At 33.0% G+C, this 19,545-nt stretch overlaps 1 protein-coding gene across 1 annotated transcript in view; it reads right to left on the bottom strand.

The window, feature by feature from the left end:
- ST8SIA4 (ST8 alpha-N-acetyl-neuraminide alpha-2,8-sialyltransferase 4) overlaps positions 1 to 19,545 on the bottom strand; it is an 89,517-nt gene that overhangs the window by 43,990 nt on the left and 25,982 nt on the right. The window contains exon 4 of the mRNA XM_032275601.1: positions 1,933 to 2,226. Coding sequence (XP_032131492.1) covers positions 1,933 to 2,226 — 294 coding nt within the window. The remainder of the gene's footprint in view (positions 1 to 1,932; positions 2,227 to 19,545) is intronic.

Raw genomic sequence — 19,545 nt, 5'->3', positions numbered from 1 at the left:
GAGAGAGAGAGAGAGAGAGAGAGAGAGAGAGAGAGAGAGAGAGAGAGTTTGTGTGTGTAAGATGGAAAAGTTATCTTTTTAAGATACTTTTTAGGATAAGATGATACCCAAACAGACAAAAACAGATATATTCTTAACACAATGAACTATAAAGCTACTCTTTCTTAATTTTTTTAACAGTCAAATTGTAATTACTAGGGATATCTGTAACTTAGACAGATACCCAGACAAAAACAGACATATTCTTAACACAATGCACTGTAAAAGTTACTCTTTCTTAAGATTGTTTTTTAAACAGTCAAATTGTAATTACCAGGGATATCTGTAACTTAAAAAAAATAGTTTCTTATCCTCCAAATATATGTATTTTTATCTTATTTTGCTGAAACTTCCTGTCAAACACCAAGAGAATGTGTGTTGAATAACCATGATCTAATTATAAGAACACAATTTAATTGTGTGCAGAATAATACAATACAGAAAACTATCTGGATATCTAAACAGGAAATGGTAAACCTTTGCAGGAACTATCTCAGGAACAAAACAAAACACCTTAGTCCAGTTCTTATTACAGTACACGAAACTATTTTTAAGTCTGGGCTTGGAAACCTGTTTTTTTTTTTTTTTCAGGACTTGTAACCATTGTATTTAATTGGCCCCCTGAACTTGCCCTTCCTTCTTAAGTCCACTGCTTCTGTCCTACATCCTTATTATCTTACGAATAAATTAATCAAAAGCCTAATTGGTTTTTATGCTTCTAGCAGTTTCTTGTCCTTGTAAAATAAATGTCTGCAGTTACAAGATTTGTTCTTAAGTTTAGACATCTAACTGTGCCTCATACAGCATAAACTCACTTCCCTTGTCAATCAATCCCTAGTTACTTTTCCAACTTTGTATTCCGGGTTCCACAACAGATTCCATCATTCCATACTATTACTATGCACTTCATCGTTCCCTTGCTGTGGCACCCTCTCATAATGCAACAGCATTTCTTTCTGTTTGGTTTTCTTATTCTTTCTCTTTTAACCCCTGGCAATTGCTATTCTGTTTTTAAAGTCCAGTTCAAATGTTTGGTCCACTTTCCAAGTTTCTTTGTGAAACTAAGGGACAAATTATACACCTCTGACAATATATTCCTCTATTATGCCACTAGTGAATTGTATATGCCTCTTTCTACCATAAAACCTATGCATTTTTTAAAGGTAGTGATCAGCTCTTCATTTTTGTAGCTACAGTATCTGACACTCAGTACACTTCCAGTAAAAATACGTAATTGCTCATCTTTGATTTATCTACTCTATACGCTTATGTGTGTGCATGGCATGCCCCATGAGCGAATTTAATCTTTTAGCCATTTTCTACTTTTAAGAAAGAGTTTGTATCTTAATTTTTTTTCCCGAGCTTGTCTTAATAAAAGGGAAATACTGGCTTAATTCATTAAAACAGTATCTGTGACTTTGGGGGGAAGCATTAAGACATTTTTATCTCAGCCAGACTCCTCTCTCACTATAGGCCTCTTGGCTACAGATGGGACTTAATTGCTCCTTAAATATATCTAACATTTATGCTTACACAATATTGCCCACTAGCCATTCAGCACTTCTGTTGTAGTTCTTTACCCAAAAACTCATTAATTTTACTATGAACTCTTATTACTTTTTAGTGTAAAAAATATAAAAATTAGTAGTCTTGTCATGAGCAGACATAAATAAGTGCCAAGTTCAACAATTTGCTTTTTCAAAAAAGAGGATAAGTTAAAATCATATTGTACATAAACAATTTTCAAGTTTGTAAATAGAGTAACCATTATAAAATAATGGCAACATATATCCATTTGGAGATTTTACTGAAGCTTCTTCCTGTCCAGGGAAAATGTTTAGTTATATGTGTTCCACTGTGCCAAGGACAGGCTGGTCCTTTCCAGTCACTTACCCTCTGACAGCATGAATAAGTCTCAGTGATGGATAGGCAGTTCGCACTTTCAGTTTATTCTTAAGGATTAATGCATTAACCCACTCCACGTGCTTCTCTCCTCCTTTAACCATGAAAGCAGGAATCCAAAGGACACTGTCATTCAGCATGGAAAGTCTATGCACAAATTTTTCTCTGTCACTCTCATTTCGAAAGCCTCCAAATGCTCTTTGTACAACTGATGGATTCATGGTAATAAAATCTGATTTAGTTCCCACATCTGCAGCAAACTCCACCACAGGAGCTAGATTGCACCTAAAGAGGAAAAAATTAATGGGACAAATGAAAAAAAAAAAAGAAATATTCACTAGTAAAATAAATGGTGTTCATGAAAAGAAGAATGAGAAATGAGCATTTTTTTAACTAGATGGAAAGAAAACCAAAAGATCATCTATTTGATAAGATTACATTTTCAATAAACCGCCACACGTGCAGGAATACTGCTTGCAACAAAAATGTACACTCCCAGTACAGGGCCCAAAATGCCACTTATATGAATTCAACCTGTTGTCTAAGAATATCCTTTGCTATTATCTTCATAAAACCACACAATATGGATTTGTAATCAGTGAATTTATGATAGTTAATTCCCAAGGGTTCTTTTGCCATTCAGTAGGCAATTTAAACCATATGCTGCCCTATAAGTAAGTAAAACACGTTGGACTAGACATTCTAATCTGCACCACTTGTAAAGATTAAGTCATTTCAACAACTTTGTAAGTGTGAGGAAATAAAGTTGGCTTTACTTATACTCTGAGGTTAGGGGAAAAGTGCGATTCCTTACAGTGTTTTACACAAATATATTTACAGTTGCTTTCTATAGGTCTAAATGGAGAAGAAAAATAAGAAAAGTGGAGATATCATATTTAATATGACTTTCTGGGATTTTAAGTAATACTGAAAAGCACTTACTAGAAGATCAAATATCACCCTTTCTGTTTATTTTGAGGACATGCTTAAAATATCTGTTTTCCCTTTTCAGACATATGCATCCCTGGGGAATTGTATATGTAGAGAAGTAACAGAATATGTTGTCCTGTTTTCTCCACTAGAGTCATAAGGTCTTGAAAAGAGCTTGGGCCTGATTTTATTCATATAACCTGATTCCATTCTTATAGTAGAAGAAAGCTTTGGAAAGCACCTTGAATTTGGTCTTGAACCAATTTCTGATGCTTCTTTGATTCTATCACATAGACCTTTCAATACTTGATTTTAAAAATAGGCTTTTTTCTTTTTTTTTTAAAGAAACTATTTTAACTTGCTTTTAAAAAGGTAGGTTTTAATCCGTGGATAAAAGAAAAATTAGATTTTGATAAACAAGAGTTTACTGTATTGGAAAAAGTTGTTTGAAGCTATTCAATCTAACCCTTGATGAAAATATGAAACTATTTTTAATACTTTCATCAACATTTCAAGGGAAGGGAAGATACATAGATTTTCTTTTTCTGCATTTTTGCCTGTTTGGCTACATTATGAAAGTTCCCTAGATTTCTCTTCATTGTGTATTTTGTCACATTAAATTATTAAACAAATTACATTTTAATTAAAAAGTAAAATGTGTTCTGATGTTAAAAATACTGTCCTATATATCATTCCTTATCTCTGTTAATTAATATACCTTATTACTTCCTAGATCTCTGACGATATTTAGCTATAACAACAAATATACTTCATCTCAAACTCTATGTTATCTAGGGTGAGCTACTGAGCGAAAAACATTAACACAATAATATTATTTAGGAAGTACAGATTAAAGATTATCATATTTTCAATTTAGGTATCTTTAATTATACCCACTATGTTATATGACAGAGTATTTATTTGTTTCTACTCATGGTTCATAGCACTAATTATGATTAGATATTATTCATTCTCATTATGGTAAGAATATTACAAACAGGACAACCCAGAAAAAGATTTGCTGCCTGTGAATACTTGTCAAAGTGAACATCTTCTTGTGGAACTCATGACAGATCAAGACCTTGATCATTCTAAAATGTGCTCTATGCAAATATTAAAAGTAATCTAAAATCCTAAGGAAGCTAATTGTAACTTGAATTTGGATACTGTGGGGAAAGTGTCTTCTGGACATCATTATTACTAACATTTCTTTTGGTAAAGTGGAGAGAACACTTGTACCATTGCAGTTAACATGTTCCATTTGGGGCAATGGCTTTGGATGTATTTTTCCATTACAACAAATCCTTGGTAATTTCTTTTTAGAGAATTCCCATTGTAGAAAAAGAAGGTTTATACTTTATTTTCACTATAAAAACCAACCCAATTAAAGGGAATAAAAATGATACATTCTGTTGAATTATCCCTTCAGGAAAATATATCACTCAGTTACTCTGTACTGTTTCTTGCCACATATTTAAACACCCCTCCCCATATCCATATTTGCCAATACCCACTCTTGATTTTCTGGCCATGAATCTCTCGAGTGGTGGTAAGATGCTCATCAATTAAAGCTGAAGGCTGAAAGATGAATGCTTTCCATGTTGAAAGTAAAAGGGAGCTAATGGAATAAGAATATTTCTGGAGAATAGGATTGAGCTAGGAAACAAACCAACATATTTTATTTAATTAATAAATGCTAAATAATTATGGTGCTAACTAAAAGAGTGACTGGAGATCACAGAATAACAAATCCACCTGCAGAGTCTTGAGGATCAGAGCAGAGCCCAATCAGACTTTGTCAGGGATAGTAACTTAGCTACTGAAAATAGTAAGACAGAAGGCACTTCATAAAATATAACCCTTTCTGGCTTTAGGAGTCCAGCTTGTTCATTTTCCTGGGAAGACGACATATACATTTTCCCTGGAAAGAAGAGTAATACCATGTCCACATGTTGCTGGTAAATTAATGACTCTGTGGTTGAGTCAGATTTTTAGTCATATAATTAGCTGAATGCCACATATTTAAAAGAAAGTGTTAAAAAATAAAAAAATAACCAATAAGCTATGTTGCACTCCTGCAATTCTGTAGACTTGTTGTGAGGATCTGAACATTACTAGCAGCAAAACTGCTGATTGAGCAAGATTATGAATGTATTTGCAATCACAAAGTTTCATCTTTTTAAAAAAAAATTCCTTAGAGATTATAATATTCAAAATTAGCCAGAATGTATCTCAAGTAATTATGAGTAATACACGATACTCGTGTTATTCTTAATCTCATAAAATAGAGGAATGGTCAGTTTTAAATTTGTGGATTTTTTGTGAATCAAAACTGCTGAGTGCATATAAATATTTAATAGAGTCAAACAATATTATCTTTAGCCAAATTAAATTTTTTTTGCACATTTTACTTTTGACATGTGGAAAACATATTCACAGAATTAGCTGTATTAACAGAATTCTTTATTTACTCTAAACTTTCCAGTTCTCAACCTATTTGTGTTTATTCTACAATCTTTATTAAACACATATAGGAATGCAGCTAGCTCCACTGTATTCTAGGCCTCTGAATTTTCTTCAATAATTTCACACTGCATATGATGGCTTCTCATCCCTATATGCAGAATTGAAGGTACTTTCATGTTAATTTAAAACCTATATAAGATAATTTAGAATTCATAGGGAATAAATGTTTATTTCATGTACGAACACCGCAAGATTACAGAATTTCTTAGCAAAAAATATCTCTTGGGTTGGCCATTATTTTCTGCATTCCCCTTAAATTATAGTTCAACAATATATGCAACTAAGAGATCCCACTTTCATTTACTCAACAGGCATTTATTGAGAGTTTGTTTTACAAACACTACTCTAGAAGTTCAGAAATCTTTTTCCAGCTTTTTAACTACTTACGTTATTTAACAATGACATAGTCTGTCCAAAATGTATTTTGACAGATATTATAAGTAATATCAATAAGTTAATTCTGATTCACTTAGCTAAATGTTTTTTAATTTTATGATGTATATATCTGTGCTAGATATAGAAATCATCATCCAAGCTATTGAAGTAAAACACGGTTTTCTGTGACAATTGGGGGTTGTCACTTACATCCTTTCACACACAGCAGATTAAATAAGAATAAAACAATTGTAGGTATGTTATAGACCCAATTTTTCCTGCCTTTGTTGATATTCAGACAAATTCCAAATACATAATTGTCATCCTTTTTCTTCTTTGGCCAATCCCACTGCGTTGCTTCCTGTGTTGACATCCCTCAGCCAAAACATTATTATCTATGGAAACACCTTTGTCAATACACTGTGAAATAGGAGCAAATATCTTCTCTTTTATGCCCCTCGAGGAAGCTTGTTGATCCTGTCTGTTCCCATCTTGCTTCTCAGCTTGAGGAGCAAATGGAACAGCAACAAAAATCTTTTAGCTGTCTTTTTTTAGATTTTGTGATTACTTTCTCAACATTTCTAGGGAAAGCTGGCATATGCAGCCTGTCAGTCTCTTTGACTTTCCTGTCATGAAGGTTGTGGGCTCCACATAGACCTGAAAGCAATCATTTTGCTTTGAGGTAAAAAGTAGTATTAACTCCACTTATGATGAGAAACTAAGGTTAAAGTGGTTAAGAAACATGTCCAAGGGCATATAGGCTGCAAAGAAAAAGCACCATCTAGTTTGGAATCATTCCAGGACAGGAGTTTTAACTGACACTATTTATATATATGATTTCATTCAGAAATACAATAAATGTCTATAAACTCATACTTCACACAAACCTTCTTGTAGAAGAAAGAGTGTTTTATCATTGAACCCTAACTTTTCATCTCAGATTCCTAGGACTCAGGTATATTATTCAAGGCCATTCAGCCATGATGTTTCCAAAACTTTGAGCAGTTATTACACAAAAGGTTTTAAATATCTAAAACATAAACATAATATTTATACCTCAGATCTCTTGATAGACAGGATTTCAAAATGTTAGTAGAAAGTATTAAATAACTAACTTAAAAAACTTTTGAAATATTAACCATAGGATTAAAAGTTGACTTATATGTGGTATACCATAATGTAAACAAAATATAATAAATAAAGTTGAAATATCATATTAAATATCTGCATGTTCAGTATGCTGAATAGGCAAACAAAAATACACACATATACACACACATCACGTTTTATGCTTGCTGTCAAAATACCAATTGATGAAATCCTCAACTACATAGAAATACAAATGACACACATCACGAAATAATGAAATGACTAAACAGAAGAGGAAATTTTTCACAAGCCCGGATTTGTTTACATTAGTGGCAAGGGTGGAAAGAATAGTGTCATACTCTAGAGAAATTCACAGAATGAAAATATAATCAAACTCATTCTAGAAAACAAAGATCTAAATACCAAGAAATATGTTAGACTGTGTCATTCCCATACTTCAGTGAAAACAAAAGTCGAATCATTGGTCAAATTTGCTATAACTGCACAGATATTATAAAACAGCTTAAATTTTTGAGGGGACAAAAAGGGGAAGCAGGCCAAGGAAAAACATATTGTTTTAGTTAAATAAAAATGTTATATACCTCATATTTATCCAAATTTGGCTTAAACTTTAATAAATAAAAAATATTTAGCTTTACGTCTATTCTTAGCCATATGACTACAGTAACCATGTGGGCACTGGAGTTCACATCAAACAAGTTACTTAACTTCTCTAAGCTTATGGTTCTTTTTTTTTCTGTTTCCTTTATTGAAGTATAGGTGACAAATAAAAATATTTCAGAGATTCAAATTTTTCTATGAATCAGGCTAGCAATGATTGAAACTGTGCTGGGAAAATTGAATTAAACAAAGTATTTGGAATTCCTCTCAAAATTTCTTGTCCTGAGTGGATAAAAATATTAGATTATGCTAATTCCTTTAACATGCTCTTTCCTTTTACAAACTATTATGATCACAAATCTTTTGACATGTATGCAAGTAAGTTAAAGACATGTCAAATAAGATATTTCTGAACAACAGCATAAGGAAGCCCAAACTTTATTTATAACATATTTAGTAAGCCACTTGGGCTGAAATTTAGTTTTTGTCCCCTAGGAATTGGAGTTTGAATGACTTGATGGGGCCAGACAGCAAACATATTAAATATTAGATGAAACAAATTTGACTCCATAGGCAGTGTGGAAACTTTAAAAGTCATAGACATGGTCAGTTTTACTTAAAAAGAGGAATGTGACTCAAGTATTAAGGAGAATAAGGCCACCCAGTTAGAATTGCATAACATAATTCACACGGCGCAATCTCGCCTCCAGGATTTAAGTGATTCTCCTGCCTCAGCATCTCAAGCAGCTGGGATTACAGGTGCCTGCCACCATGCTCAGCTAATGTTTTTGTATTTTTAGTAGGGATGGGATTTCACTATGTTTGTGAGGCTGGTCTCACACTCCTGACCTCGTGATTCACCTGCCTCAGCCTCCCAAGTAGCTGAGACTACAGGCATGAGCCACCAGGCCCAGATGAATACTCAAGTTTTATTGAACCTAGGTATTTGTGATGTGCCTGGGAGTATTCTCTGTGCTTTGCATGTAATATATTTGACTCTCACAATAAGCCAATGAGACAGGCATTACTGCTATGTTTTCCATTGACGAGGAAACTGAGTTGCAGGAAATTTGTCCAAGATGACATAGTCTGTAAGTAGTAGAGGTGGATTTTAAGTTCATGCTCTTAAACATTGCAAACCACTTAATCCCTAAGATTGGAAAGGAAGCAAAAAATAAATACAAAGAACATGGTCACAAGTTCAGTTGCATATGTGAAGGTGATATGGCTGTGACTTCTATCACCCTGTTGAACCTCATGTTTGGTCTGAAAGTCTGATAGGCTAAAGTTAAGGTTTCATCTTCCCTCAGTCTTCTGTAAACACTCTTTCCCCAAGTTGGGGTCATAGGTAGGAGTGGATGATAATCCCAGCATGCAGAAAGTCACTCCCAGGTAGGAATATACAGATGGTTGTGTTCTTCCGAAAAGCCACCGTAGAAAATAGGCATAGGAAGGAATGTGAAGGAAAAGAAAAGGTTGATTCTGATATTTCCTACTACGGAAGTGTGGAAAAAGGTTAGATAATTAAAAGTAGATGCACACACACCAAAGAAGGCAGGGAGGAAAGAAGCAAGAAAGAAAAGAGAAAAATGACCTACTTCTGAGGTGCCATTTAAAAGTACAGTACTAAAATTCAGCACTCATGAATTCAAATCAAGGCCCTTTACAATAAAACCAGTGGCCTATATTCACTTTCTTAAAATAAAATGTTGTTCTAGGTGAAAATGAAAAGTAAAATCCACTCATTGAGTTTAATTTTAAAATAAATATATTGAAATGTGTAAATTTGTGTTTTCTTTCTCTTCAAGAGATTTATATCATATAAGAAGTGTGCACAGTATGAAAAACTACATGTAAGCAAATGTTTTTGCTGAGAAGACAAATTTTCTTTAGCATTGGAACTTAAGTCTTAAAATAAATAAGCGGATGCTGAAAGCATTATCTCAAAATATTATGAGGTCATTAAAAGACTATTAGCATCTTTAATTTATTTAAATGTAATATAAAATACAATTATCTTCTCTGATTAAAAAGCAATGGATTAAAATGAGACCTAAAATAAGAGAGCTTTCCCAAGACTTTAGCCGAGGACAAACAGTAAGGACAGCTCTGTCTACACTGTCTTTATTAACTTCAACGTAGTAACAGAAAAAAACCTGGAATATCAGGAAAGGTGCTTATAGTCAGAGGGCTTCCTTGTGAATCCACATTTTTTTTTTTTTTTTTTTTTTTTTGAGACGGAGTTTCGCTTTTGTTACCCAGGCTGGAGTGCAATGGCGCGATCTCAGCTCACCGCAACCTCCGCCTTCTGGGTTCAGGCAATTCTCCTGCCTCAGCCTCCTGAGTAGCTGGGATTACAGGCACGTGCCACTATGCCCAGCTAATTTTTTGTATTTTTAGTAGAGACAGGGTTTCACCATGTTGACCAGGATGGTCTCGATCTCTTGACCTCGTGATCCACCCGCCTCGACCTCCCAAAGTCCTGGGATTACAGGCTTGAGCCACCGCGCCCGGCCTGTGAATCCACATTTTAAATCAAACTAAAACTTTGCATTTATCAGCTTTCTCTTTGGAGAGTTGCGTTGTATGACTAATTACAAGTTAGCACTTTTTTCAAGAAAGGATTAAAAAATAGAGCATAGAGTAAAATGAACCAAAAAATGAATAAAATAAAATGATAATACATCACAAGGACAACAATTTGCAAATACTTGTATCAATTAAAAATAAAGTCTAACAGCATCTGGTTGTCAATGCATGGTTGTTTGTAATAAGCAATATGGTGGGTAGAGCATTAACTGCTGTACTTTATCTGGGACTTCACAATATGTTTATAGAAGGCAATAGCAAATTCTGAAATGGCAGCAAAATTCAGGTTCTCCTAATGCTGGGAGCTAACTTGTCTGGTTTATTACTTATTCCCACTGCCAATCTGTCTCATAGTAAGTGTTCAGTAATCATTTTGTAAAGTTCTCTCATTTGTTAAAGGTAGTACAAAGTACATAGCAATATCAATGAGACATAACATACACATAACTGAATACTATATCTTCAAAATTCTACCAATTATTATGTCTGTCATTTAATTGGACTTCTTGTGACATTTTCATGGTGTTTCTTAAATTTTAGTGAAGTCTTATTTCCTTTGTTTCTGTTCTTATCTTGTCCATACCCAACACCCAGAAAACAACTCTGACTTAGAAAAAAAGTGATTTATTGGAAAGCTGGTTGAACCACAGAAGTCACTAAAAAGATCATAGCCCCCAAACAATGGGTTAGGTCCCTGTCAGTGACACCTCAGTCATTTCTCACTATCAGGGAACTCTGAATTTTTAGTAAACCCAGTTTTCTGACCTCACATTTCACTAAGCCAAAGTCATAATTAGGAAAATGTGGTTAGAGTAGTTTTGACCATATTTCTGTTCCCTTGCTGCTAGGCAGAGATAAATGGAAATATTATTCAATTTTTGCTTTTGTAGTGGACAAAAGGGCCCCTTTCTACATATTTACAGATTCTCTTTAAATAACAAGAAATTGTCAGAAACTAAATAGCTAAAACATAAAGCAAAAAGTATCCAATTGGTCACTCCTTATTATCAATTTTTCCTTGTTGGCATTTTCTAGATTTTTGTTACTAGCCGTCTTCTCTCTCAATTCATACCTCACCTCTTGTAGGAGCTCAACTACTCCCAGCCTTCAGTTAGCATGGTTAAGTAAATCTTCATCTCCAACTCTAACTCCTGCCTGAGTTTCAATCAGTTGCTGAACTCTTCGGTTATTATCCCAATGATACTTCAAATCAGCATGTTCAAATTGAAAACCATTACCTCTAGTGTTCTCTCTTCTCTTCCATAAACTTCTTGTTTTTTTTTTCTTTATTTTCTAATACTATGTCACTATTACTTCTACTGTCACCAAAATACGAACATCCCAGAGACTTCTTACACCTTATTCCCTATTGTATTCCCCATATCTTATTGGTCTTCAAAACTCTGCCTCATAGATACCTTTCTTACTACCCCAAATATAACCCTTCCTATTTACTCTTCTTGCCACAGTCCAATTTTAGTTATACCTTGCTTAGAGTTTTTTATAATTTAAATATATATAATAAATATAATAAAATGTAATTTGTTACAGTTCTTACAATCTTTAGTCTCATACTCCTCCAATCATCCATGCACATTTACTGATTGTGAGAATTTTATTTGATGAAACTTCCAGTGAATGAAACTTAAAATCTGGTGTTCTGGAATCTCGGTCTGCTTTAGAAAGCATAATCTTGTCCCTTAAGCTTGAGGATACATGGGCATGGCCAATAGTAATTCTCTATGCCTTCAGAATTAAGTACCGAACCTTAGATTATATCATTTTAACACTGGTTTTACTAAGTGCTGTCTTGTCTTCATTGGCATAATATTAACATAGTGTCTGTCTCTCACTGAATTTATCACACTGTGTATTAATTATACAGTTATGTTAGTTTCTTCTACTAGACTATGGATTCCTTAGACATATCTATTTTCTCTTTATGTTTCCAGTGCCTATCAGTCAAAGCCCAATATACAGCATCAATAAGATATGTAAAATATTTGCCAAAATGAGTGGAAATATTTGAAGTTAAACATGCTGTATCTTGATCAACTGTTTAATTTAATTTTCACATTTTTCCATTACATATAGCACACATTTTCTTTTGAAGAGTAAACTGAAAGATATTGGTATAAGTAAAAATAATGATTATGCAAAAAATTTTCTTCAATATAGTGTTACAAAGACATCTTTGCTTTTATTTTAACACTTGCAAAGGACTTTTAAAATGCCAGACCTCTTCTAAACTGCACATACACACACACACACACACACACACGCACGCTTGCACACACACACGCACACTATATATATATATGTGTGTGTGTGTATATATATATATATAAAATGTTTACACACACGTAGATAAACTTAGATAAACTTACACATTTAAGCCTCTTAACAACATAATGAAGTAGTACTATAACTATATATACTTTCCAGATTAGTAAACTGAAGCACAAACACAGAGGATGGGTGACCAGGCTAAGATCGTTGGTTTGTAACTGCTAGAGCTGGGGTTGAAAACCAAGCAGTCTAATTCCTGATTCTACACTTACACTTTTGTTTTAACACCTGGGCTAAATAAACACATATGTATATGTAAAAAATACATCATTAAACTTCATGAGCATTGTTAGGAGCTTGCTGTTACACTGCATGAATTGTCAAAGTAATTTAAATATGACATATTAATTTCACCATTTATCACAGACCATTAAGAATTAGCATGTAATTGTTTTCTTTTTCATAAAAGTGAATATGGATGTATTTATGGTAGTCAACTAATATATATTTGAATCATAAATATCATGTTCCTTAAGATTACACATAGAATTAATACTAGGTATACCCTCTAAATTCTGTCTCTGTAATTAAAAAGAGCTGTAATTTTTATTTGCCTGAAGGAATGCACAGAAAAAAATATGGCAGTTGTTGAAGAATTCCCTGTGTATTGCCAAATAAAATTTTGAGTAAAAGTTTGTAATTGGGATATTTAAAATTAGGGTTTGGGGAACCAAGTGAGAAATCTCAGGATGTATGTATCATGGCACACTCTTGACATAAGCATCAGGGAAACTGACTATCTCATTGGTCTGTGGTTGCTGAGCAGTTACTACTGTTCTACAGAAGAAAGAACTGATTCAGCAAAGTGCCTCACTCCTTAAAAATTATATTGTACACTAAAAGAAGGAAACAACATTTATCAAATATTATGGCTGATGTTTGAATCACCCATAATAGGAAACAAAGGTAGAAAAAATGTAATTTTTCCCTTTACAATTCATGCTGTTAATAAAGTACGTACAATTGGTACATTAGAGGGGCTGTAGGAAAAATATCTAACTCTTAGTGATTATACCATCAAATTGCCACAGAAATGTCACTTAAGCATTTAACTTTCTTGTTTAAATAAGCAAAATCTAAATATTATATTTCATTGTCATTGCTGTAAATATCTTTTTAAAAGTATAAACCAAGGTTGAAAAATGATTTTTAACTTAGTATATATTATTTATCCAATACTGGGTCCCAGAAAGACAGTTGATGTGATGCTCAAAAGATTTAGGCATTCTAATGTCAATCAAGCATTGGAAACAATGTCATGAGTGTATGAAAATGAGTTTCAATTTCTGATATAAGGTGGGTGAAGGCAATTCACATTTATTACACCATACTTATTCTAAGGAGATCATTCGCAAGCTCTATTTTAACAAATTCATACTTTGACTTAGCTGTAACACCTCATCCCCATAATGTTCTTATCCTCTACACCTGATTCATTACAAAGCCCTAAAAATTCCTCTCAGAATTTCCCCTGAATATATTAACTCTTCTATGTTCCTGTTGATACTTTCTCAGCTGAGGCACCACCAGCTGAGAATAATGTCCTTATTATTTTTTAAACAATTAACTAGACCCATTGGTAGATCATGAATTAATTGTGTGTTCATTGATCACCAATTTTGAAAGGATAAAAAAGAATAGAGTAGATTATAACAGAAAATGACAGTGTTCTTTGCACATCATTTTAAGAAAATTTGTTGTAGTCTTCCATATATGTGTGTGTGTACAGTAACAGTAGCCATGGAAAATACCAGGAGTAGATCATGATATAAAATGTATTTCTATTACTAATCATCTTTGTGAAAAGATATTAAAAGACACTGGTCTAACCAGTTGCTTGCCACAAGGACTGTCAACTTTATCAATTGTTTCAGAGATGGCACTTTGTTGTTTAAAATGCACATTTGATCATGTTACGATCCTAACCAAACATATTCAGTAGTTTCAGTCAAGATTCCTAATTGGGGCTTTCATAAGTAGTCCTTCCCCTACCCAGAATTTTTGTTTTATACGTCCTTTGCCTGTCTTAGATTCAAATATTATCAAACTACCTATGTCTTTATCTGTGTTCCTTTATGCTGATGTCTCTGCCTGAAATTATCTCCCTTCCTAAGACATCCTAGTCCTCAACCTGAAAAAGTCATATTTGTTCTTAAAAACCAATGATTAATATCCATTTCAATGCTTTACATAATTTTCCAGGCAAAACTGATTGTTTCCACTGGCCTGGTGTAAAAATACTTACTCTTATCTTTATTCTACAATATATTAAACTCTGGCATATTTTGTTGCTTGTACAGGGGTTGACATCTTTAATAAATTAGTAAAGCTACACATAATAATAATGAGAGCTTCTGTCCTCACTTTGCCTCATCATCAGTGTCTAGCTCTGTGAGTACCTCTAATAAATAAAGCAATTTGCACATTGTTAGTGTATCAATTTACTTCCTTTACTAGAGTGTGATTACCTCAAAAGTAGACACTTGCTCTCTATATTTGTATCTGAACTTTCTGGTAAGCACTGAATGAAGAAGTGGAGAACAATTATAAGAAAGATGAAAGTTACGATTATGCATAACTTGAAACAATAAGAACTGACAAGTTTATTTGTGTTTGGCTTTGGAGTACATTTTCTTTTTCTTTTTTTTTTTTTAACCTATGTCTTAAAGATAAATACAATAGTTGAAAACTAACAAATACTTTAAGTCAAAAATTGTAGCCATATTTTGAAAATCTATGGAAGGATAGATCTACTGACCATTTGCTAATGTTCATTTCATGTCAAAGAGGGATAATATTGATAACATTCCACATTAATATGAATCATATCATCTACACTAGGTATTATCACCTTACTTTTTGCTATAATCTGAATGTCATCACTTTTTTCCTCCTCCAAAATCTTCCTCATTTAGACCACGTTTTTCATCTTTTATTTATCTGTTTATTATTATGGACTTTCCAATTGTGAATATGCTCATGCTTCTTTACTTCTCAGTATGTCTCTCTTCAACAACAAAACCCAAACAAGAAAAAACAAAATAACATACTAACAAACTCTAAGGGTCCGTCATGGACTATAAGATTCCATGCAAATTCTTAACATGGTATAACGGTCCTTCATAATTTAAATTCAACATATCTTGGCATTTCCCCTTCAATGTTCTTTATTATGAACACAACAGTAGGGTGGTCTCAAATTCTATCTTAACACTACGGAATGTATTTGTCTGTGTGCTTACTGGTCCCATTGCCTCAGATTCCTCTTCATGTGTTGAATAATATTTCAGATGTATAATGATTTAATTTAATTTGTAAGGCTTTTTGGAGACATTATCAACTTGACTTTTAGAAAAGCTGTATCAGTTTACATTTCCAAATGCACTTTATGGGAGTGCCAACATCAATGCAGCTTTTCACTGAATAGTAAACATTTTAAAAATCTTTGTTAGACTGATATATGAAAAATTGTTTACAATCTTTGCTTTAGAAAATGGGTGAAAATTTTAAAATGTTTTAAAATTTTAACTTTATTGTTATTATCATTTCTATTTTTAAAAATTTTTACTTGTAGATAAAATAATTTTTGTTTAAGGAGCAACATCACTAAAAATAAAGAGCTGTAGCTCTCATCACAATTTAAATTTCATATTTCATGTGTAGTTTTAAGTTAAATTAAAAAAATCATAATTATAATAAAATATAAATCATTTCCTTTTTTTTTGTAAGCATTAAATAATATAATGTTTGTCAAGTGCTGAGTACAGTACCTGGCACAAGGCAAGTATATAGTGATATATACATTATCAGAGCACAGAGCAGGTGCTAGCAGCACTTCTTTTTTTTTTTATTGCATTTTAGGTTTTGGGGTACATGAATATAAATCATTTCTACATATAACATGAATTTTGTAGTTAAAATCAATAAACAAAAATTATAATTTAATTAGTTTTCTAAAAATTATAAAATTTCATTGATCAAAAATGTGAATAAAATATTACACCAAAGTACTGGAGAAAATGTATATAGCAAATATGAGATAAGCAGTGTTACTATTCCTAAACTGCAAGTAGTTTTAATAGCAATTTTTCAACAATTATTCTAGTGCCCTAGACCTGGCTCTCTACCATGAACTCAGTGGTTTGCTCTTTGCTGTTTGAGTTTAGGAAATACATATCTTCTGTGAGAGTAGAAGGATAAAGTCTTAAGGCCATACATTGTGAACATGTAGAAAAAAAAATCAGATATGCTTTTCTGTTCCAGAAAAGTTTTTTTTGTTATAAAAGAGTTAGCATTCAAAGAAGGTCAAGAAGGAGATTTAAAACTTGCTGTACATTACCAGTGGAGAATAAAAAATTGATTGAGCTGTAAAATACATTGTACCAGCCAAGGGAAGTCAATTCCTCCATGCTTCTTCTTTGTGAAAAATATCATCCCTGCTTTTAGGAATATATATTTACCGTATTACTTTAGTTTTCTGAAGACATCTATGTCTTCAATACATTTATATCTAATTTTACATATTCAGATTTTGTAGACACTCCTGAGTGGCATTGCTTTGTCTTTGCATATCACATCATCTAATATATTATTCAGTGTCAGTTATATCCAGTTATTGAGTGTCAACTTCACATATGTTTGATAAATTTGGGGAAAGTTTGTTTTCTTATTCATACCAGACAATGAGAATTTGCATCTCTAGTCAACAGGCTTCCCTTTTAGCCATGGCTATTGGAAAATGCAATGCCTATTTTAACTTTTACCTATGACAATGAACTCAAACAAGATGTCCTTTAGCATCATTCATTATTAGTTTCACTTTACGATTTGTGCTTTTCTTTACTACGTTCTCATCTGATAACTCATCTCATCACTCTGCTATTAATAGGCCTATTATTATTGACCTCACTGAACAGTGAAAATAATGATGGTTGTCTAATGTTACATTCATAGTAATTAAGCGAAACTCAGGCTATCAGATCCCTAATCTTTAGAACATTTCACTGTACCACTCTTCATAGTTCTGTGTTTTCTTGCAATGGTTTAAATTCTCTTTACATATGACTGCTCTTATGTATTAATTTTGAAAATTAGTACATAAGAGCAGTCATATGTGAAGAGAATTTAAACCATTAAACTAAAAATTCTGACAGCAGATACATGAATACAAACCAAAATTTTCTCAACTTCTACATTAATTTTCTCATTTATTTATCCATTCAATAAATAAATTCTGTATACCTCAATGTATCAGTGTTTTCCTGGCAGTTACATTCTTTTTTTAAAAAAATCTTACTGTATTTTTCTTGGCTTATAATTGACACATAATAATCATACACATATATGGGGTTACAGTGTGATGTTTTAATGCATGTATAGATTTTGTAATGATCAAATCAAGGTAATTACCATAGTCATCACTTTAAACATTTTTTTTTCCTTCTGGTGATAATGTAGCTGTCTTGAAATATACAATAGATTGTAACTTTCTATAGTCATCCTATTGTTTAATAGACACCAGAATTTATCCTTCCTCTCTGATACAATTTAGCTGTGTCTCCACCCAAATCTTGTCTTGAGTTGTAGTTCTCAATGTCATCATGTGTCATGAGCAGGACCAGATAGAGGTAATTGAATCGTGGAGGGAGTTTCCCCCATCCTGTTCTTGTGATAGTCAATGACTTCTCACGAGATCTGATGGTTTTGTAACGGGCTTCCCCTTTTCCTGGGCACTCATTCTCTTTCCTGTCACCCTGTGAAGAGGTGTTTTCTGACATTATTTTAAATTTCCTGAGGCTGTTCCAGCCATATGGAATTGTGAGTCAATTTAACCTCTTTTCTTTATAAATTACCCAGTCTGGGTTATGTCTTTATTAGGAACATGAGAATGGACTAATATTCTGTCTAACTGTAACTTTGTACCTGTTGACCAACCTCAGTGTACCAAACTTGGTGCTAGATCCTAAAGATATAGGCTAAAAAAAATCAGACATAGTGGGAGTTCTTGCTTGCCTAGGGCATATTGTTTAGGCCAGCACATCTAAAACCACAAGGCACCTAAGAATCACCTGGGCACTGTAATCAAATGTATATTCTGACTCAGCAGACCAGGTGCAAGTTCTGACATTCTGTAGTTCCAGCAATCTTCCAGGTGATAATGCTGGTCATCTAAGACCACACTTTGAAGTAGCAAGGATTTACTTACATAAATACATACACATTTAAGTGGCTCTCTTAATTGATATCTAATTGCTGTTTTTGATTTTTAAGGGAAAAAATTATGCACCAAGAGGAAATTAGGAGGAAAGCAGTCAAGTAGAGAAAAAGATGCAGGGCAGGGAGTGAAGATGTTGGTTAAGAAATTAAAAAGAGTAAATAGAAGATCGAGATTTAAGCAAGAGAGAAGATAGGAAGAAGATAGAATGGAGAAGAGGTTAAGTAGAAAGAAAGAAGTAAATAAACTTAAGTTAGAAATTGCAACTAATTAGCCAAAAGTGACAAAACAAAGTGTTTTGTAGCTCCTAGTTCCTTTCTGACTCTTAAGTAGGGCTCATTATCTCTAGCATCTTTAAGCAAAGTAAGGAGTGGTATTTGACGGTTAAAGAATACTAGTTGTCAACTGCAATTGTTAATCATTGCCTCCCCCAGAATATACCATGTAACACCAAAGACACTACAGGGTCAGATTTTCTTGTTACTAAGGGGAAACAAGGTTTCTTTTCTATAAGGAACCAGCACTGAAGTACTGCTTGAGTTTCTACAATCCTCAGCCAGCTCAGAGAAAGAAAATAATTTACCACCACTTTTCCAACAAAGTTGGGGAAGAGGAGACTAGGAGTGATGGAATGAGATTTTGCTCTCTGCCATCACTCAACATCACTATTAGGAAATATCCAAATAAATATTTTTATTGAAAATCACTGTTGTGAAATTATTGCATTAGCTAGTACAAATATTAGAATATGCTTTTTTTGTAGCTACTCATGAGAGCAGATTATCTAAAAACTTGAAAGATAACTACAGCAAAATTTAAAAGCACTTTAAATATTGCTTTGCAAAATTCAAAACAGCAACAAATTAAATTATTTAATGTAAAATGTGCACTATAACAATAATTTCAAAACT

This window comes from Sapajus apella, unplaced genomic scaffold (genome assembly GCF_009761245.1).
Source record: "Sapajus apella isolate SASKATOON/1434 unplaced genomic scaffold, GSC_monkey_1.0 scaffold1, whole genome shotgun sequence".
Taxonomy (NCBI): domain Eukaryota; kingdom Metazoa; phylum Chordata; class Mammalia; order Primates; family Cebidae; genus Sapajus; species Sapajus apella.
This window is presented reverse-complemented; position numbering and strand designations above follow the sequence as displayed.